Source organism: Amblyomma americanum, chromosome 4, assembly GCF_052857255.1.
Source record: "Amblyomma americanum isolate KBUSLIRL-KWMA chromosome 4, ASM5285725v1, whole genome shotgun sequence".
Classification (NCBI taxonomy): domain Eukaryota; kingdom Metazoa; phylum Arthropoda; class Arachnida; order Ixodida; family Ixodidae; genus Amblyomma; species Amblyomma americanum.
In genome coordinates this window covers 128,844,553-128,865,870 of record NC_135500.1, presented here as the reverse complement: position 1 = coordinate 128,865,870, position 21,318 = coordinate 128,844,553, and the positions used below count along the sequence as shown (strand labels likewise).

The 21,318-nt window shown below is 48.8% G+C and overlaps 1 protein-coding gene across 4 annotated transcripts in view; it reads right to left on the bottom strand.

Moving 5' to 3' along the window:
- The window catches only part of LOC144128348 (uncharacterized), a 161,824-nt gene that overhangs the window by 9,140 nt on the left and 131,366 nt on the right, over positions 1–21,318 (bottom strand). For 2 of the 4 annotated variants that reach the window (XM_077661683.1, XM_077661684.1), the window contains exons 8-19: positions 20,445–20,588; positions 15,810–17,393; positions 15,353–15,454; positions 14,570–14,683; positions 12,919–13,044; positions 12,019–12,141; positions 8,896–9,012; positions 7,065–7,188; positions 5,684–5,844; positions 2,625–2,799; positions 1,701–1,978; positions 1,026–1,174 (exon numbers count right to left, since the gene is read on the bottom strand). In XM_077661683.1, the coding sequence (XP_077517809.1) occupies positions 1,026–1,174; positions 1,701–1,978; positions 2,625–2,799; positions 5,684–5,844; positions 7,065–7,188; positions 8,896–9,012; positions 12,019–12,141; positions 12,919–13,044; positions 14,570–14,683; positions 15,353–15,454; positions 15,810–17,393; positions 20,445–20,588 (3,197 nt within the window). The remainder of the gene's footprint in view (positions 1–1,025; positions 1,175–1,700; positions 1,979–2,624; positions 2,800–5,683; positions 5,845–7,064; positions 7,189–8,895; positions 9,013–12,018; positions 12,142–12,918; positions 13,045–14,569; positions 14,684–15,352; positions 15,455–15,809; positions 17,394–20,444; positions 20,589–21,318) is intronic. The other 2 variants (XM_077661685.1, XM_077661686.1) reach the window with 1 other exon arrangement.

The following is a 21,318-nucleotide window of genomic DNA, read 5'->3' as shown; positions in this document are numbered from 1 at the left end:
TGCGTCGATATTCAGAAATCCTTGCCTAGGTCGCTTGTAACTCTTGACGACGAATCGGTGGCCTAGCCGGAAATATTTTTGGGGGGTGCTATATGCCACCGGCAAAAAATAAAAAAGAAAGAAAGCCTGTGCCCAAACATTATCTTAGAGATTTTTCTTCTTTAATAAAGCCAAAGGGTTAGTTTCATTCACTGTAATATTTACATAAAAATACGAGTGTGCACAGGACAATGAGGACTTGATTCGTAAAGAACATTCATTTTTTCGCAAAAACACTCGTACGAAAAATCGTGGCTATTTAAATATCTTCACATGACACGTAACAACACAAAAGGTTCTACTCTACAACAAAGTCAGCAACAGCGAACTAACGACATTTGTCAAAACTTCTACCCTATGCATGTGAACCTGCGCCCGGCCGCAGAGACGCTTTAAAGAAAGCACTTTTTGTTTTCGCGATAGTTTATGATCATTTGAGAATAATGCACAGGATGAAAAAGTGGGCTAACGTGAGAAGGTGTGTTTAATTTGGTGAACTGTGCCTAGGTTTGAAAGGAGTATCATACGTCGTGCGATGGCGAAGAAGAGTGACTCTTTTCTGCAATAACTTCTGCTTCCTATTATAGAGCCTCGACAGCGTATGTCAATCTTTTCGAGAATATACCGACAGGAGAATGTGGTGCTCAGAAGATCTCGGGGGGCGGGGGGGGGGGCGTGCGCTGACACCGAAACAACCTCCCGCCTGGCTACACCCCTGCGACGAATGCAAGACTGCGGTGCCATTCTTTGTCCTACTGAGCTCAGAAAGCCTACTGAGCTCTAAGTTCGCGCTTGCGGGTCTAACGTCACTATAATTATAAAGCTTGAAACAAACATAGATTACTCATAGAGTTCACATTGAAATTAAGAAAGTGAGCTTCTAACCACGGTTAGAGCAGTGTATTTCTCATAACCAACTCAGAATAGCATCGCCGTAAATAAGTGATTTTAGTCGTTTCAACAAAAGACAAACATGCGCAACTTACATCGCACAATTGACGCTTTATTTGACGTCCATCTCCGCAGATCATTTTTTGACTGACGTCGTTCTTGTAATGTTCTTCGCTGTTGCATGTAGTGAGTTCATTTATTACAATGGGAAGGTGATTTATTGATGATGCTGTCTTGAACGGAACTGCAAAGAAGAAAAGGCATAAAAAAAGCGTTAAAAATATTTTGTGAACCGAAATATAGTCTCACAATTAAAGTTGGCCATGCACTCGAAGCATGTAATCGAGCGGCGGATAAATGAAGCACTTGAATTACGTCGTGCTGACATCTAACATGGCGGCCACCTGATCCGCCCTACACTGTAGACCTCCGTAAAAATGGTCTACAGAGTCTATAGACTTCTTATAGACTCTGTTGCCCTAAGATATTTCTCTTTGTGTATTAATAGTCTATAGACTATCTAAAGACAAAAGTTTACTAAAAGTGTGCGGCCATAAATCTATAGATTTTCTAGAGACTATACATAGGATTTGTATTGCCTATAGACTGTTCTCGAGGCTTTGTCTATAGAGAGTCTATAGACCTTATAGACAGGAGTCTATGGAGAGTCCATAGACTGTCTAAAGACATTTTTGTAAGGGTAAGCGCTTCAGTCGCAGAATACGTCCAAAGGGCAGCTCTTGGGGCATTTACAGGGGGGCAGTGCTTACCTCTGGGCTTTCCGTGGCCGAGGCTGCCCACGAAGCAGGTGACGCCTGGTCGGGCCACGTCGTCCGGCAGGCAGACGGCCGAGGCCACGTGGTTGGCGAACGACAGCGGCTCGGCGAGCCGCACCAGCGCGAGGTCGTAGTCTGGCAGCGTCCTCGAGCGGAACTGCGAGTAGTGCGGATGCAGCACCGTGCGCAGCACGCGGTGGCGCTCGCGGGCGCTGGCAGGTCGCGCGAAGCCCGCCTGCACGTACAGCTGCGAAAGGTTCTGCGGAAGCTGCCTGTCAGGTGGAGGAGAGAAGAGAGTGGCGGGGAGAAAAAAGTGAAAACTTTTAGACGGACACACACAAAGGTGGAGGGCATGAATTAACACTTCCATGGAGGGCACCAGCATGGGCCAAGAAAGAGAGAATGTGTGCTATTATAAGAGACTGTGCGCATAGCAGGGTAGATGCGACAGGCTTTAGGACATTATTAATATAGAAGGGACACTACAGTGGCGCAATTGCCGGCAGAATAAGCAAGGCTAACCCCACCTGTAGCATTCAACACCTCAACTCAACTCAACGGAGGACGCACCTGAGTAGCCCAGTGCTGCTGCTGTTGTAAGCTTTGTGGCTTGTTTTCTAAGCCTTCTGGCCACTGCCTCTTGATTCTGCCTTAGTGCCCATAAAACCTTTAATATTACGGAAAACCTTACGGGCCAGGCGACAATGATTAAGCGATTATTAGAAAACCTCCAGCTTTTTTCCCTATACATTGGCTACCTGTTTGTGTAATGGTCACGCACTATTTACAGTGCAATACCAGCTTGCTGCATTAATGAAAAACATAGTCTACAGCAGTCACCACCACTGTATGTGCCAATGAAATAGGTCGCCTGTGACTTGACTGCGGAGAAGTATATAGAGAGAAGTGGAGACTTACTGCAGGCAGTAGGCCGTGGTCAGGACCCAAAGTGGGCTGACAATCTCGCCGTGGCAAGCTATTTCCGAGTCGTTGCCATGCAGAAGAGCCAGGTAGGGCCAGACGTCGTTCTGCGTCGACTGGCCAGTGGCCTCGCCTTCGATGCGGAACAGCACTTCCGTCTGGTTCTCGCACTCTGCAGGAAGGTACAGCCAACGTCAACCCACAAAAACTAGGCTTCTTCGGCAGTGCCGATGCATGGTTGCACACCTAAAGCGTTGGCAGGTGCTGCCAACTGCTATGTTGCAAGCAGTAAGTCTATCACGAAGACATTCGATACATTACGAATGGCAATACAATGTCACACGTAAAGTGACCGAAGGATTTAATGGAAATTGGCGACTTGTTCCAGGCAGGCACTGAGCCAAGGGCGCTCCCAGGGGCCTTGTTTCCCTCCAAAATCAAACTTTCCCCCCTTGCAACCCTTTTAGCAGTGCAATTGTTTGTAATAAACTGTCCCGAGCAAACCCTTACAAGAGATCCGTTCGATTCGCCTACAACACGTGAACTGGTTCTCGCGGTGCTGCACTTCACCATTCGTTTCAGCGGTGCAAGATGGCGCCGTCTGCACGACGCCATTCATTAAAAAAAATTAATGTGGATTAGCTCAGCTAATCCAGGATATACAAAGCGAAAGCTGTCGGTGTTCACTGTGTTCATTGGCGTTGGTGCTGACAACGTTCTAGACGCCAATGAATTTGAAAAAAGGAAGGGCGCATCCGCTATGCTCTCAGCAACTGTGCCGCGGCAGAGGAAATAAGCCGCAGAGCGGCCGCTCGGCGCAGTAGAAAAAGACGCGGCTGGTGGCCGCGTGTATAGCAAGCGGGCTGCTTCTATCGACCCCGGAGTCATTGCCTGGCGTGAGGCTGCCCGTCTACCTAAGAATGAAGCGCGAAGAGCTAATCGCGCGTCGCGGACGCCCGAAGTACGTGAAGAACGTCTCGCCAAGCGTCTTCACCTTCCACCAGCCGCGTCTTCATCCATTGCGCCCCCTCTCAAGGCGAGCGGCCGCTCCTCCGCCGGGGCACAGCCGGTAAGAGCATAGCGCATGCGCAGTGAGGCACATAGCTAAGTGATGACGTCACGCGCGGCGCTGCGTGAAGACCGGCGAGGCGACGGCGCGCGGCGAACACTTGCGACTCGGCGCAGCTGGTTGCCATGGTTACGGCGCATGCGCAGAAGTGACTATAGCGCGGACCGCCTGAAATGCGCTGCAGACTAGCCTAGTGTAGCTTTCGCCACAAAAGTGCACACGTTGTGCAGGTCTTGATCATGAAAATTGCAGGAAAACTGCACCTCCTCAGTGGTCGGTGCCGAAATCGTGCAGCTGCAGCCGCCAAGGAAGCAGACGATGGCTTGGGACGATGGTTTGTGTGTTGCGATAACGCGGCGAAGCGACTCAGGTTTACTCGCTCTTCGACGAGAACGGCGCCCCAGTAGGGTCCGACTCGCGCTGAGCATCACTGGGGACCTGTTGATCAGGCCTGTAAATACTTGCGGCGATTTCTGTGCAGTGTGTGCACAGTGAACCACGCGCGCGGTGTGTGTGTCAATGCTTCTGTGCTGGTGCGCCCGCGTGCTGCGAACTGTTACTCGTGGACGGACGCGCAGGAGCAGAATGCGAATGTGGCGAAAGTGCCTGCCCGCCGGCCGTCACAACCGCGGCGGACGCGCCGCTATTTAATGTCACTCGGCGCGCGCACACCTCTACTGTGCTGAATAAAAGAACACACGTTTGTTTAGCACCAGCTGCTGTGTGGTGCACATGCATTGATCGAGGATGCTTAATGGCAGCACTTCGCTGCGATGTGTTTGAAAATTTTGCACGCGGTTCGGGGCACTGACTGCAGTTTTCTGGGGACGCCAGGGCTAGCAGACGGCCAGGCCTGCTGCACTCGACCATTCGTTTTGGAAGCAGCCAGTGCCAAGCTGCACTTGAACTGCCGGAACTGGCGCTGCACGCTCGAGGCACCTAAGCGGCACCGCTTCAGAACTTCACAGAACTAGCGCAGCGAGTGCAGGCGAATCGAACGGTCCTAAAAATGAACATTGAGTTTCTGTTGATATTCTGTTGAGAATTTTGTTAACTCAACAATTTTCAATCTTAATTCAACAGTTACTGACTTTTTCCAACAAGCCTCAATGGAAATGTCGTTGAGTACTTCAGAACGACATGTTTGTCGAGTACATGTTGTTGCGATTCAGTTGTGAAGGCAGCGATGTAGCGGAGCCTAACTTAAGTAAGTAGGCTTAATCTAAATACGTCTGATGTGCCTCAGTTTTACCAAGTACTTTAGGCTCAGTGAGAACTCAGCGCCAGTAAAACTCCAGTAAACCCCTCAAATTCTCCCTTTCACAAGAAAGAAAAGTGCCGACGCTACAATTAACCCTCAGGCCCACGTATTCTGAAGGTTTGTATGTGGATTCATGCAAAAGCGGCTCTTACTATTGCATTTATTCTGCTGTTGAAGGAATCGAGTTATTCAACCAGCAGAACATCGCATGAGAACCTTAACTGTATGGCAAATAAAATAAACAAAAAGCCAAAACAATAATTTAGATAACTGATGATTGGCAGTTCTCACCTGCATAGATCGAGACACACTTGTAGAGGAGCATATAAGTAGAAAGCTGTGTGTGTGTGTGTGTGTGTGTGTGTGTGTGTGTGTGTGTGTGTGTGTGTGTGTGTGTGTGTGTGTGTGTGTGTGTGTGTGTGTGTGTGTGTGTGTGTGTGTGTGTGTGTGTGTGTGTGTGTGTGTGTGTGTGTGTGTGTGTGTGTGTGTGTGTGTGTGTGTGTGTGTGTGTGTGTGTGTGTGTGTGTGTGTGTCCTCGCTTTGAAGCTCGGGCAAAAGCAGTAGCCCAGGTAAGGAACAATCTCATATCTTATATCACAAAGGCACAAAGCTGAGTTTCTTGGTCGTCCGTAAATGAGTGCACATGCACTGCGCGCAGTCTTCATCTCGTAGTAGTAAAAGGGACAGTCGAGTGCAACAGCCCCGATGCATTTCACTCGCACTCACCGAAGTAGTCGCACCTGACCGCCAGCGCCCCGTGGTGGCAAGAATCGGAGAAGGAAAGACCCTTGGACCAGATGGCCTCAACACCCTCGTCCGGGGTGCTCCACGATCCCCACGAGGTGGCATTGGCCTCGACTTTCACGGTTCGTATAGAAATGGCGCGGCTGTGGAAAAATAAATAGGGATGAGCTGCTGAGAAATTGTGAAAATGACGAAAAAAACAAGACACTGCTTTTTGCTTGTTTCACTTACGACGTTCATGTTTTCCCTGGAATGGCAGCATTGAAAGAAGGAGGAAAAAGAACAACGATTACGATCCCCCTTACGCGAAATTTGAGCTCAGCTCTGCCGGTGTGTCAGGCTCTGTAGGCTCATTGTTTTGCTTTGCTAGGTCGTCGGCACGTCTGGCGACGATATCAGTTCAATAATATTATTAGTTGAAGACAACGATGTGCAAAGCACAGCGTGATAATGTGTATATGTGTATTAGTTCCAGACAACGACGATGTGCAAAGCACTGCGCGAGTGTGTTGCAGTTTATCACAAGGCGCTAATGGCTGCGGCGACAGCCTAGAGCTCTCGTGCAGTGGCCAGCGAAGCTGATCTGTTCGCGATGCCGCGGGCTGAAATCGAAGTGGCCACATGTTCTTCTTAATTATTTATTTATGGACTGGCTCGGTTATACGGACGGCGGTGACGTGGCTCCGCCCATGAACCGCCGCCTAAGAGCTGCTCTCTAAAAGAAATGGCAAGGCCATTTGTGATTCTTGAGTAGTAAAGTGGAGAAAAAGAAGTTCTATGGCATTTGCGTTAGTTAACGTCTGGCAGTTTACGCATGCCCACTCTCGTCGCAGCTACATGGCAAGTTTGGACAATCTTAAGTGAACACGCATTTAATTGTCTCGGCAGGAACTTCACAAGTCCCTTTTGCCCACACGGTATGACACACATATGACACACATGGTAGCCATGGTAGAAACAGAAAGTGTTCTCAAGCAAAATGCGCCTTCAAAGTCTATTGCAGCAAGGCCGAAATAAATTCTTAAAGAAATCAAGCACACAAGGTCGCTGAGGAGATGACAAGAAAAAAAAATCTATAATTCCCCATAAGAAAACATACAGACAAAACGCCTTCCAACAATCGCCACGAATTACACAGCTGGGACACACAGAGCGTGTCCCTGGAACAAAACATTGTGTTTCCTTGCTTTTTTTTTCTTCATTGAGGAGCTACAACAAGATCCTCCACTGAGACATTTTACTGCGCATATATTACGGTAGGAAGTGGATCAATATACATAGTTGAACTGGCGCCGCCTCTTAACGCAAGTTATATAAATAGATAAGGTGCTGTGCAGTCACAAATAGCGACCTATACACTCACCTGAAACCGATCTCCTGGCAGATGTGGTGGCCGTCGTTGAGTGTAGCGTTGTCGGCACACATGAGTGTCCAGGAGCCAAGGTCACCGTCGAATGCCTGCGCGATGCCGTTGTTGTCCACTTGCACTGCAAGTAACAGAATGATGCGTTTCTCTCCGCGTATCTCAGGCCTCTCAGAAGGAAAGTTCTTTCGGCTAGGTAGTTGTTCCTGTCTAAATGTTGTAGAAGCTTTCTGAACAAGATCGAACAAAAAAAAGAGCAAGAAGAAACACTGATCAAACCACGGATGCTGTTGCCCAACGAAAACAGATTGATATCATTTATATTTCTTCTCGTCGTGTTCGTAGCTTTTCGATCTGTATTTAGATCGTTTCGGCTCAGGCTTGCGACACTTCGGGGACGCGTTTCGTGTAAGGCGCATGAGAGAACTTCGAGCCTTCAATTCGAAAGCCTATCTGCACCTTGTTATTGAAGTGGACGAAATATTGGCCGAAACCTATTTTTACTTTGCTTCCATTTGTCTGTGTTGGTATATAAGGGCATTACTCAGACAGAGAGAGAGATGAGAAAGTTTCTTGAAAAGTTTAAGGAAAAGAAAGTCCAAATTGCAAATGCTTACTGCTGCTATCAGATTATGTTTCGAGCACAACGGACGGGTTCATCCTCTCGCATGCACAGGTGGCAAATATACAACTCAGATAGTAGGATAGAAGTCAAAGAGGGAGTGGCAAATACCCCTCAAATGAGGCCCTCCAGAAAACGACGTCGACCGAGTGGCATGACGTCACGGTTAATCTAATTTCACGGAGGCACTTGCCAGTCACCTACGATTGCACGCTATGCTCGCGGACAACTTTTTGTGGCAATGCAGCAGAGGCTAGGTAGGAAAGAGAAGGAGAAGGTCCTGCCCTCGCGCCGTGGGGAGTGGGCTACTCAGCACTAGCGACTAAAGCCCCTCAATGAGCGGCTTTCCTTTACTAGCGACCCTGCACCTTGTCTCCAATTTCCCCCTTCTCCCCTCCGCACCGCCAGCCTCAAAAGAGTACAAAAAAATTGGCGGTGGTTTAGCTCTGGTTAAACCTGGAGTGACGCGATAGCTACAGCTGGCCGAGTGGAATTTAGTCACGTGAGCAACCACGTGACCAGCCACGGCGCCGCGCCGCCGGCAGCTGCTCCGCACCACGCGACTAACCACGTGACAGCGTGGCGTACCACAGGGTGGCGGCGCCGCCACGTTGAAGGCTCGAAATGCTACCGTAATGTAGCTATATCGCAGCAAAACCCACTCCCCACAGCACTGGGACAAAGGACCGTCTCCTTGTGCACCGTTTCTGCCTAGCTTCAGCTGCATTGCAACCGCGACATCGTGAGAACGAGCAAAGCCTGCTTTTAGGGGCATTCGCCCCTGCCTTTTTGACTTGCATCAGTCTTAGGTCTAAAGGCGACTAGGCTAGTACGGGGCCTAAAATATGAGACTAGCAGGGCAAATCATAAATTACGAAATTGTTAACATTAATAGTTAAGGTTAATGGAGTAGCACAATACTAGAGCTACACCTCAGGCTATGAGAAACATTGCATGGTGGAAGGCTTCAGATTATTTTGGACCATCTTTGGTTCGTCAATATAAATCAGATATGACTAGATCTTCGTCAGTATAAATCGAAATATGAGTAGATGGCCGTGTTCAAACTTTGAAGGTGACCACACATCAATAAATTCAGGCATTACTGGGGGAAATCGGGCATTGTAGTGCGTAACGCGGTAAACAACGGCTCAGCCACCGCAATCGTTGAAAGACCAGAAGAACGCATCGAGAAACGTGTCCACTCACCACAGCCGCGCTCGTCGCTGCCATCTGCGCAGTCGGCGACGCCGTTGCAGCGAACAGACCCCGTCGCCGCAGACACGCAGAATCCGTTCATGCACTGGAACTGGTTCTCACCGCAGGCTGAAGGTGCGAGTGACAAGACAGACAAGTCACGTTATGTGACGGCCCATCTGACTGACATTGCAAGTACGAAATGTGTTCACTTTTCTTTCGAGGAAACAGGGAAAAAATGTGGCCCTGTGAGTGTTTTCGAGAAAGGAATAGTTAAAGTTTGTTCGCCTCTCCTCACACTCGCAGAGTAGACATCACAGCAGCTAGAGACAGTGCGGCCGTTTTCCTGTCAGGGATAAAATTTAGTTTGCTGCAGTGGAGACGGGCTCCAAACGCGCCATTGGCGGCTGGACGGTGCAGAAGGGGACAAAACGCGACACTGGCCCGCAAGCAACACGCAGTGTGTAGATATGTCAGACCACTTCCAGCAGCAAGAGACGGGCACTGATGCAGTTGCTGCTCGCCTACAGACCATACATATTTCGAGAATCGATGTGTGCATTATCAAGCAACTTAAGCGCGCAAGGAAAATAGCGGACCATCTCTAACTTGGGGGCATCAGTGATGGGGTCAGTTATGAAGCTCATGACCCAACACTATACCGTAAACTCACACCCTTGATTCTTTCGCTCGTGACATTATTAGCAAACAGGGGTATAGACGTGATCAATTTTTAATTAAATACAATTGTACAAACTTATTCCAGTAAACAAGAAGAGTTCAATGTTTGATTTCGTTCAAAGCCTTGGGCAAAACGCACAGTGCATAAGACGCCTTCACAGGCACGTAATGTTAAGGAGCCCCCCCCCCCCCCCCCCCCTCCAAAAAAAATTTCTGGCTACGTGTCTGCACCCGCCGCGGTGGCTCATGCAGTGGTTAGGGCGCTCGGCTACTGATCCGGAGTTCCCGGGTTCGAACCCGACCGCGGCGGCTGCGTTTTTATGGAGGCAAAACGCTAAGGCGCCCGTGTGCTGTGCGATGTCAGTGCACGTTAAAGATCCCCAGGTGGTCGAAATTATTCCGGAGCCCTCCACTACGGCACCCCTTTCTTCATTTCGTTTTTGACTCCCTCCCTTATCCCTTCCCTTACGGCGTGGTTCAGGTGTCCAACGATATATGAGACAGATACTGCGCCATTTCCTTTTCCCAAAAACCAATTATTATTATTATTATTATTATTATTATTATTATTATTATTATTGTTATTATTATTATTCTTTTTCTACGCCACTCAGAAATTCCGTTATACCTACTGCGAGTTCTTTTTCTTTCAGCTCTAGCGACTGGCAGGCAAAACCGCTGGAGGTAAAGCGAATTCCTGCTTTCAGTTGTTTTTTTCTTTTCACTTCGCCCCAGCCACTCATCACCGAAGTCGCCGTCACGCGCACCGATGCTGTTTATTCTGAGCCGCATGCCTTTCTTACTTTTCTCCGGAAACGATTAGCTGCCGGGCAGCCGCTCTGCAATTTTCAGCCTTCTTCGTCGGCTCTAAGATTACCAGCTCGAGCACGTTTTCAAGATGCGCGATCGTGACGCGCCTCATATATAAGGCTCGAAACCAAAGCTGTTTTTCCTAACGACCGGGTCATCAACAGCGTCGTAAAGTTAGCACGTGTACACGGGCTCACTCTCTGAACTGCTGGTCAGGTCAGCCCGGTCGCTCGAGATGCGCACGCGTGGTCTTCTATATATTCCGTCGATCTTAAACGCTCCAGCTTACCGCTTGATTGCTTTCGGAGCGACCAAGCTCACGGTCGAATAGCTCGCGCAGTCACTACAAGCATTCGAGGCGATCGCAAAATGTTCCTACGGAAAAGGCTTCGTGTTTCTGCTCAGTCCGTATAATCTGACGGGAAAATCGCACACACCCGCCGGGGTGGCTCAGTGGTTAGGGCGCTCGACTACTGATCCGGAGTTCCCGGGTTCGAACCCGACAGCGGCGGCTGCGTTTTTATGGAGGAAAAACGCTAAGGCGCCCGTGTGCTGTGCGATGTCGGTGCACGTTAAAGATCCCCTGGTGGTAGAAATTATTCCGGAGCCCTCCACTACGGCACCTCTTCTTCCTTTCTTCTTTCACTCCCTCCTTTATCCCTTCCCTTACGGCGCTGTTCAGGTGTCCAACGATATATGAGACAGATACTGCGCCATTTCCTTTCCCAAACCAATTATTATTATTATTGGCATAATCACTGGCTGCCAATACAGTGAACGCCAGATCAGGTACAACCAAAGCGAGTTTTACTGTATACAAGTGATCAAGACCCAGTCGCTGTAGCTATATACCGTTGCTACGTAAGGGGGCTGCTTTTAGAGCGCTGGTTTTAGGTTTTAGAAGCATCCCGGTTCTAGAGGAGGAAACTAAAAACGCCGTTCTAGTAGAAGCGCGGAGAAGGGTAAGGGAACAGAACCGGTAGCTACACTCGCGCAATCATTTATTCACTCCGTCCCACATTCACTAACTGTCACTCAAGGAGTAATGGATTAGGCGAGGAAATAATGAGAGGTCTGCAAGAAGGCAATGAGCTTAACTCTCGGAGTGGGAAAGCGACTAGCGAAAGCGTAACAGAGGGAAAGGAAATAAGCTCTAGGCACTGGGATATGCAGCACTCGGATACGCAGCATGGACTGAGCTCACTGTCAGCGGAGGGAGATCTTAACAATTGATACATCGTCCTAACTACTTCTTTTCATTAACCACAGCACAACAGAAATAGCAAGCAAGCGGTCACTTGAGCTTTGCGCGTAAGCACCGGCTGAAAGAAAGTAGAACCCCTTTAAAACGAAGTTGAAGGGGCCCGGCGATTACCTCGTTATAGACTGTGTTGTCCGAGCTTCCGAAGGGAATCGCCATTCTTTCGTTGTATCCATTATTTAGTTATAACGAGGTTCGACTTATCGACTGACAACGAGGCACTAAAACTGCGGTGCTATTTGCAAGTCCTGCATCAGTACACGTGCCGTCTAATTGCGGCTGATAACCGAGAGAAATCATTCTGTGCAACACATGAATGCTTTCATTCGGTGCAAGCGTGATAAACGCTGGCTTAAGTTTCGGAATCACAAGCGGTCACTCACTGCAGTTGACCTCATCCTCTCCGTCCTTGCAGTCCTCGTGGCCGTCGCACCTCAGCGCAGAGGGTATGCACAGCTTGTCACCGCAGTAGAACTTGTTCGACTGTTCGCACAACGTCTTGTCCACTAGGAGGAATTCAGAAGATGAAAACATTCAGCCACTCCTTTGTATAACGAGCGCGGCGGGGCGCTTGCGATAACCCGCGGACTTTATTCCCTCAAGCGGCCCAACACTTTTCTTCGACTTCGTAGACGTGCGGCTTAACGAAGTTCAGGAAAAAAGCGTAGTGTCGCCTAAACTTTCGTAATTAACGTGGGAAACTATTGAAAAATGAGGAGAGACGCGTTGAAGCACACAGCGTGAGCATACGCTCGAAAATGATTTCGTTTCACACAGGACGTCTAGAAGATCTAATACAGGCAAGAAATGTAGCGTTTAATACGTGCAAGCACAAATCGCCTCGGAATGTAATTAGTCTAAAGGTCACTGGATGGCCTAGTCTATTAGAACAAAAACCGCCAGTTACACAAAGAAAAACCACGATGGCGGAAAAAAAAAAAAACGCTGCAGATCACACAGAACACCAAAAATAGTCGAGAGATGCGCTACATCTGTGAAAGCAGATGCACTCTCTTGTTTGCCTGAGCGTTCTTGGGGGCGCGTTGCCGCTGTAATCTACAGCCGTAGGCTTTGCGGCCCACTGTTCCACCTCACTTCGCACCGGCAGCACCGCTTCCATAACCAGCGGTCGTGAAGGTTTTCCGGCGCTTGCCCCCGCCATTCAGGTAACAGACCTCAAACGTAAGAGCTTATTTTAGAAAACACGATGCTCAGCGATAGAAGAAAGAAGAAAAAAGTGATGACACAGAGAGAGAAAAGAATTTAGGGAGTAAGACGCTCACCGCATCCGCTTTCATCGCTGCGATCTCTGCAGTTGTAGATTCCATCACACAGGCTTAGCGGCTTGATGCAGGCGCTGCTGTCCGGACACATCACTTCGAGGTCGCTGCATGTCGAGTCCACTATGTCTGCAACGTAGACAAAACAAACAAAAAAAACGCGCCCGTTACAAACAGAGCCATTGGTTGCAGCAAGGCAATGATTGACACTTCGCGCGCGGCCGAGCGAGGTCGTATCAATCGGCCCACGCTGGCGATCGATTCGACCTCGTGACCATGTCTGATCGACACTTGACCAGCTGAGACCGCTTGGCGCCTGCCCTGGGCTAAGCTAAGTTCCTTGGAACAAATTGGTTGTCGCTAGACTATGCTGGGCGTGGCGCAGCTTTCGTAATAACTACCCGTGTTTTCGGCTTCCATAACACATAGGCCCTCAGCAAGTGACGGTCATAGCCCCGCAAGACAACATAAGGGTGGTATATCTACATACACCTTCCAGGAAGTTGTGCTTTCCCGCAACAATTTCTCTGCACTATAATCTCATCAAATCCGAGAGAAAGTACGATGTGTCAGCGTTAATCCAAATACATTTCTCAAACCTCGTTGGCCACACGAATATACACAAATAATCTAGCAGTCGTAGATCCTGCAGTTGTTACTCTCAATGTTGTCCATGCTCTCTGGTTTGGGCCTCTGCGCCTACAAATAATAAAAAAGCGTCTTACGACGTATGTTTAATTAAAGACATGCATGATAAAATGCGTATTTAAGTCAAAATTACAAGTAATCTCGTGGTAACCCAAGAGAAACTTCGATGCTGAGAGTCGAAATGTGATTTAAGCAAACCAACAAACTTGGAAGGCGTTACACAGTTTTGAACCACTGACATGGTGGGAGCACGGATCGCGCTCCCCACCTTTTAATGTCTCTTATGTTGCGGAAGTGGCGCGTTCTCAAATAAAAGACAAATGTGCATTATAACGTTCACGGAGTCTGATGAGCTTAATAGGATGTTCGAATGCCGTGTTGACAGTCGATTACACGATTACTGTACATCTACTGAAGCCACAAATGGCGCCAGGGCGAGCTCGGCGCATTACACATCTGGCGCAAGGTTGTGGTTAGAGTCACTAAATAAAGACTTAGAGTACCGGCACTCTTTTCTCCTATTGTTCTGTGCCGCCGCCACGATCATTGGTCAGTTTGCATCACGTGATATTTGTTTACACTGCGACGGTTCATGGGGGCTGCCATTTTGTGGTTTATGCGTTTTCAGTCGGGCAACTGTGGTAGTCCTAGTGCTGCGACGCTGCGAGTGCTGTCGGTGACCGACTCAGTGACCAGGGATTCCGCGCCCCGCAGCATTTCAGCTCCGCACGACGAAAGCATAAACTGAAGGCAACAGCTGTACCGTTTGCATCTGAGCGGCTCCATGCCGTACGGCTACGATCCCCGCCGCAGCGCAGGGTGGCTAACAGCGTTGTTTACAAAATGGCCGGGCCAATGTTAGCGGCGAGGTCGCCGAAGCGTCAATCTGGCAACAATGATAAACAACAAAATGGCCGCCCCTGCTTACCGCCGTGCTGCAGTGACGGTACTCTAAGTCTTTGTTTAGTGACTCTAGTTGTGGTTAGTCAGGTGCAGGGTTGCTTACCGCAGTTGTGTTCGTCTTCGCCTTCGGGGCAGTCGCGGATGCCGTCGCACTTCGCCGATGCCATGACGCACGTGGTGTCTTTGCACTGGAAGTTCACTCCGCAAGTGTCGGTGCCTTCAGGTTATGTGCAACAGAGAGACAGGAAAAAAAGAGACACCGCTTAACACGCTGAGCGAGGCGTCAGAGTAAAGTGCCGTTGTACTGTGCCTAGCTCAAGGTAAACGTTGGCGTGATGTGATCAAAGTCGACATCAATATGAAGTAAAACATAGTCGCGGCAAGGGCGAGCTAAAATAGGCATGGCAAGAGACGTCAGCGATTGTCCACTAAAACCCACATGCTCTCCTCATGTGCAGAGATGCCTTGGGTGCATCGTCTCTAACGAAGATACTCGTGCTGCACCAAAGAAGGCAGCTTTAGGAATTGCTTATAGGGCTCATCTCTCATGGGTAAACGGCTTATTGTTGCCTCCTATTCGGTAGAATTTGAAACACCTTGAAGAAACGACAAAAATAACATTAACGAGCGGCTCAGCATCTCAACAAAGTTTACTACGCCAGCAACTTAAATAGCGAAGATGCGACTGCGTATGCACCTAATATGACGTGGATCAGTCCGGCTCATCACACACCAAATTGCAAAAGCCGCTATAATCCTGAAAACAGGAGCTATAAGCCTACAGGTTTCGAAAAAATAACTAGAGTAAAGCCATTAAAAAGCTTTGCCTTCGCTTTAGTAGAAATCATGCGAGTTGTATTCGAGATGTTGTATGAGTATCACTCACAGTTCTGTTCATCCAAAGCTCCAGGACAGTCTTCAAACTGATCGCAGAGGAAGTTGTTCTTAAGACAGGTATGACTGCCTTCAGCAGCGCAGTAGAATTCCTCTGAAAGAATGGCAATAAACAACTTAAATGTTTTGTCGTAGAAATATACGTTCAGATGTCAAAAACCACAGTTATACCTTATACTTGGGATAATTATTACGTGTTTACATATGCAAAGAAACATTCCAAATGCCCAAATGCCCAAAGAGACCTCCTGAGCGATTAAAAGTAAGGCAAGAAAGAACTCTTAAAAATAGGTTTAACGTAGAAAGCAACATGGAATTATATCCAGAAAGATATGTAGTAGTTATTACAGTCAGAAAGGCGTCAACTGACACACATACGGGAAATGTAAAACAGCAATGAACTAATTCAAGAGGGCAGCGGTGAAGAAACAACAACAGGTATCACTTACCAGATGAGCAGTGTGCCTTGAAAATGTCTTCCGTAGAGTTCGCCATGCTTTCGTTTAAAAACTGGGTCGTTGTCATGCTAACATGCGTCGTAATGTCGCTCTCCGTAACCATGCTGGTGCCGTTGTCGTCTCCAAAAGTTAAGTTCGCAGCGTTTAGCAGTGTTCCAGCAGCAGTCATGTTCCACGAGTCCAACGTGCTGTTCACCACATCGGCGCCGTCCTCAGACAGAGTGTTGTTGTAAGTGAGGTTCCTGCCCATGGCAAAAGTGCGGTTTGTCGTCACGTTCACGTCAGCGTCCACTTCTTCTATCGAAGACCCATTGCTAAAGCCCGGGTGAGTCACTGTCACGTTCATCGGCTCCGTTTCGTTCATGTTGGGAGCCATCGTGGTGGTCATCGAGACGTCGGTACCGGTTTCGACCTGAGAGATCGTAGTGCCGGGGGAGTCCGTCACGTTAAACGTCATGGTGTCATTAACATAAGGGACAAAGGTGGGATCCACCGTCGTCGAGATGGTAGCGTTGAACTCTCCGCCGTCGGTAGCATTCGCAGGCTCACCGTCGATGTCTCTGTACACCGATGACATCTGTGTCGTCGTCGTTGTCTCCTCAAATGTACTGTTCATGGTTGTGGTTGGTGTTGAATCGGTCGCGTTATCGACACTCGTCGCGGGCGGAGCCGAGAACACCATGACGGGCGGAACGGTCACTGAGAACGTCACGGTAGTTGGCTCCTCTGTGGTGGTATCAGTAGAAACTGACGGTGTGGATGTCGTTTCGTTCGTAGACATGCTAGTCATGGGTGTGGTGGTGAACATCACTATGTCTGTGGTCGAAGGATGTTCTGCCGTCGTGTCAGAAGCGGCGGTTTCTTCTGTCGTGACACCAATGATAGCTTCTGTAGTGGCGTTCAAGGTCGTTCCACTATCAGCAGTGGTGAAGAGGCTCATGGTTGCATTGATAATATCGTTAGCTTCTGTGGGCGACGTTGTAGCGGTCGGCTGATAGACTCCTGGAACTGTCGAGTTTTCGGCTTCGGTTACCAACGGTTGCTCGGTCGAGGGAATCATAGTGGTCGTTGGCTCGGTGGACTGCGCGGTTACAGCACTGGGTGCCGGCATTGCCTCTTGCGTGGTTGTTGGAAGACTCGCGACTTCGGTAGTTTCCATGCCTAGGGTAGTTTGTTCTGAGGCAGGATAAGCAGTCGTGGTTGCAGCAGTCGTAGTTGCGAGCATGACCAATGTAGCCGGGGGTACTCTGCTCTTTGGTGTCGTTGTCTCCTCTACAGCAGTCGTGGTCAGGTCTGTGATTGGTGCTGATGTCGTTGGCACAGGGTCTTGCGCCGCTCCAGACACTGTTGTGACAGATGATAACGAGGGTGACGTAGTCGCTGGTGTTGCTGTTGTTGTTGATCCGGCCGTCGCCGATTCTGAAGTCGGGTAGTCTAGAGCGGTGACAATGGTATCCTCAGCTGGCGTAGTCGATTCCACTGCTGTCATCGGATGCTCTGAAGTGACTTGTGTAACGTCAGTGATGGGGAGCAATGTTGTTCTTCCCGTCTCTTCGTCAACTGTCGTTGCTGCTTCTGCGGGAAAGAATGAGACACGACAGAAGAAAAAAAGCCGCGATTAGCTGAGACGAAATAAGGTCGCGCGTCAGAGATGAGTAGACGTTCAGGTCAACAACAAGACTGTCGGTATACAAACGAAGTGACTGGGACATGAGAGCGACGGTATGGCAGTATTAGTAGGCATCAAGATTTCAAGGTTTATGCGAAACTGTACAGTCATCAAGCAATGACCTTTCCTCTGCACAGTCAAGCAATGATGGCTCTTGCAAAGCAGGTGTAAAAAAAAAGCAGCGATCGCACTGATATAATTCTTATTTTCTCATAATTATTACCAAGCAAAGTGTATTCTACATCGTGTCAGTGCTGTGTCTGTAAATATTCCGAAGTATGCCTGGTTTTGTATTTTTCATGTGGTCTCATGTGTGTCCCGTGAAACTGAGTTAATAAAGATGTTTCTTCTACTACTACTACTACTACTACTACTACTACTACTACTACTACTACTACTACTACTACTAACTGTCCCTTACAGAGCGTTGTGGTCTATGAGCCGTAATGAATGGTCCTCAATTTATAAGAACAATTCACAGGTGCTGCTGACAGTAAACGAGTTGGGTGTGATCTACCGATGCAAGCGAAAATTGCTTACAGTGCTTTAGAGGCACTGAAATAAGCGGCATTAGACTTGGTGGTTCATCCATTATAGACATGCATCTCATCAGGATCGAAAAAAAAATTAATCTGTAACGCTCATGCCTACACGCTAATGATAGCCGAAGAAAACTGAGCAGACACAGCAGTTTTTGACTGCGTGTGCGGCCATAAGTGCAATGGCAAACGATGAGGCGCATGCAGACTGAGCGGATTCCCTGCAGAAGCAGATACATAGCTGGCGCATGAGCAAGAAAAGAAATGTCCCCGTTTAGAGTCCTTATACTTCAAGTAGACAGCACAGAGCGCCTGACCTTACACCTTTTGCACATCTTAACATGACTTTTAATGTTTTTCAAGCCACGTTTCTTGAAGAGCTGTCAGTAATGCCCGTTGACAACAGCTAGAGATGAACACAGAAACCCCTGTAATGGTGAATATAGCCTGACAAAAGCCTAATTTTCATTTTGTCCTCCATTCCACAAATCCGATAGTTATTCAATATGTTGTGGCTCGCTTCACGAAGGAAGTCATAATATCGCAAGGACAGTGCCGTTCGAAGTGTGCAATCAAGAGCTTCAAATGTTCGTTAAAATCCCCTTCCTCGCGTGAACTGATTATAGCGACTCATTTGGGCTTGATTTGGAGATGGAATAAAGAACAGAGGAAAAGCTAGAGCTATATTTGTTTCCTGTTTTTCGGCAGATCACGTCAGTTACTCTCTCCTTCAAGACCTTGTAGAATGCGGCGCCAACGATCGTTAAGGCGTCCTATGCCGGTGATTTATGGCTATTGCTGCTCCATTACGGCACCATGATTTGCTTGTCTCCAGAATAATATGACATGCGTTTGAATCCTTCTTCAACAGACCATGTGGCTCGTGCTGTAGCCGCACATTACATAGCCCAACAGGTCTGTGGATTGTCTAGCGGGGTTCAGACCGATCTTTTTCGTCGTAATATCACGTGCTGTAGCTTCACGTGCAGCTACAGCACGAAGCGTGGAGCATCCGCTTTGCGTTCGGGAGGTGCTGGGTTAGATTCCCAGTCCCGCCGGGTACTCATCGGTTTTTTAATGGGTACAACATTTACTCTGGCCTGGTGCTCGGCTTTTCTAGGGTGAGATGCCTGGGAAAAATGTCTTGGACCGAACTGTTGCTTTGACGGATCAGGGGTAAGTTCCACCGTCAAGCAACCCTAAATCCGCCTCGTGCAGTAGAAGCCCATTTGTGGCCTTTCTTTTTTTCGTGATGATTAGGAATTCTTGAGGCGCAAGGGCATCTATGGCCAAAGAGCGCCATGACACAGGGTATTTTCGGTTACTCAACGTGGGGTCAGAGACCCATTTTCCAAGCATTTCACCCCAGATAAGCCGAGCACCAGGCCAAGGGAAAGCTTGTACCCATTGTATCACCGGTGGGTACCCGGAGACACTGGGGATCGAACCCCGCACCTCCCGCATGCGAGGCGGATATCGGAGGCGGATATCACGTGCTGTAGCTGCACGTGAGCCACAACACGTGACATGGCGACGAAAACGATCGGCCTGAACTCTGCTAGACAATCCAAAGACCTGCTCGCCTTTGCAATATCACAAACACCATACCCGAGCACGCGTTTTCCTGTCCTGCGCCCTGTGAGCATTATTTCTTTTACTGAAAAGATGAAGCCTTCATTTCCTTTACAGTTCGGAGTGACATTTGAAGTACAAGAGGGCGTACTAATGTTTGACCTTTTCAGTCTTCTCCTGCATATTTTCTCACATTATTGCTTTCCCGCGTGTACACAGCCAGTTTGGTGAACATGGCGCGCTCTTTTTTCACACGTCATTCATGTAGCGGCCACATTCGCGGTGCTTCTTATAGCCCTCGCTGGATTCTCTATAGTCGGATACAACTCAAGAACAAAGCAGCAGATGCCCCTCAAAGAAGGCCCTCCAGCCACAGGCGTGGACCGATTCTCACGACGCAGCCGTTAATCCGACTAAGAGGCAGTGATTCCCCATTCATCTGCCACCCCCTGCAAACTCACGCTGGCAAGTCCAAGGGGAGCGTTCAAGGGGTAGGAGGGGAGAATCGGCCAAGGGAACGAATCGATCGACGCCATTGGCTGGAAGGGCTCCTTTGAGGGGAATTTGCCTCTTCGCTCTTGAGTTGTATCCGACTACAGGAAGCAAAATGAACAAAAAAAAAGCAAAGCTCTGTGCGGCTTAAGCGGCGCTACGGCTAACGTACCCAGCTACAGCAATAGCAGCAAAGGGGAACACTCAGGCGAGCGGGACGGCAAAGCCAACTGGTAGGAAGCTTCACATGACAAGCCGTTCTGCGAAGGAGCGCACACGTAGAGAGAGAGAGAGAATGTACAAGCGGAGGAATGTGGATGTGTGATGGGAGGGCGCACGTATTTCGCTCCTCACCGGTTCCTTCCGGCGCGCACGCGGTCTCATTCAGCCTTTTCATGCCGGGTAGGCAGAGGCAGGACCTGGTGCCGTTCAGGTAGTCCCACTCGCATACGCTGTCGACGCAACCCATGTTGTCCACCTTGCACCAGTTCGTCACGTCTGCGCACCAGACACCAGCTCAGGCCACCGCGCACGCCCTGTTCGGTGTACGTGTGGATGCCACACCCCAGTCACCGCCACCACGTGTGTACGAACACCACCACCACCACAGTGACCACCACCACTGCTAAAACTACTACTATTGCAGCCCCGACAAAGACAGGCATTAAGGTTGAGTGCGACCTAGCGAACTGAATCTACAGACGCGTCTCTCTCTCTGTTGTGTGTCAGCTGTGAAGCTACACAAATCACTGACACCACAGAACTGCATTGGGTGCGTTTTGTGGCTTTTTTATGCCTATTTTCGCTGCCTGATAGAGTTGACTATGCCGTTTGGGTTGCTCCTCTTGATCACTTGTTCCACTCGCATGTACTAAATTGCGCTCTGCTGCTTTCTATTGTGTCACACTTTCTGTGTTGCATCTATCGACGCGGTATGGTGGGGTATCTTGTTAAGAGCTTTCCGAAAAGATGTCTCAGTTCACGTCCGCTTTTGTCTGCTTCCTGAAACAGGGCATTGCTGGCCCCACAAGACACCATCCTGTCGAGATATATTGGCGAAAAAAGAAAAGGCCACAACACAAGGCCCATATCAATTGACAGCACATATTTTCTTGCCGCATAGAAAGCCGTGCTCAAATCGCATTTTATTACTTTTTTTTGCACACAAATGTGTCAACTTTCAGCCGTTAAAATCACCGGAGTTTATACGCTAACTTACAGCTGTCGT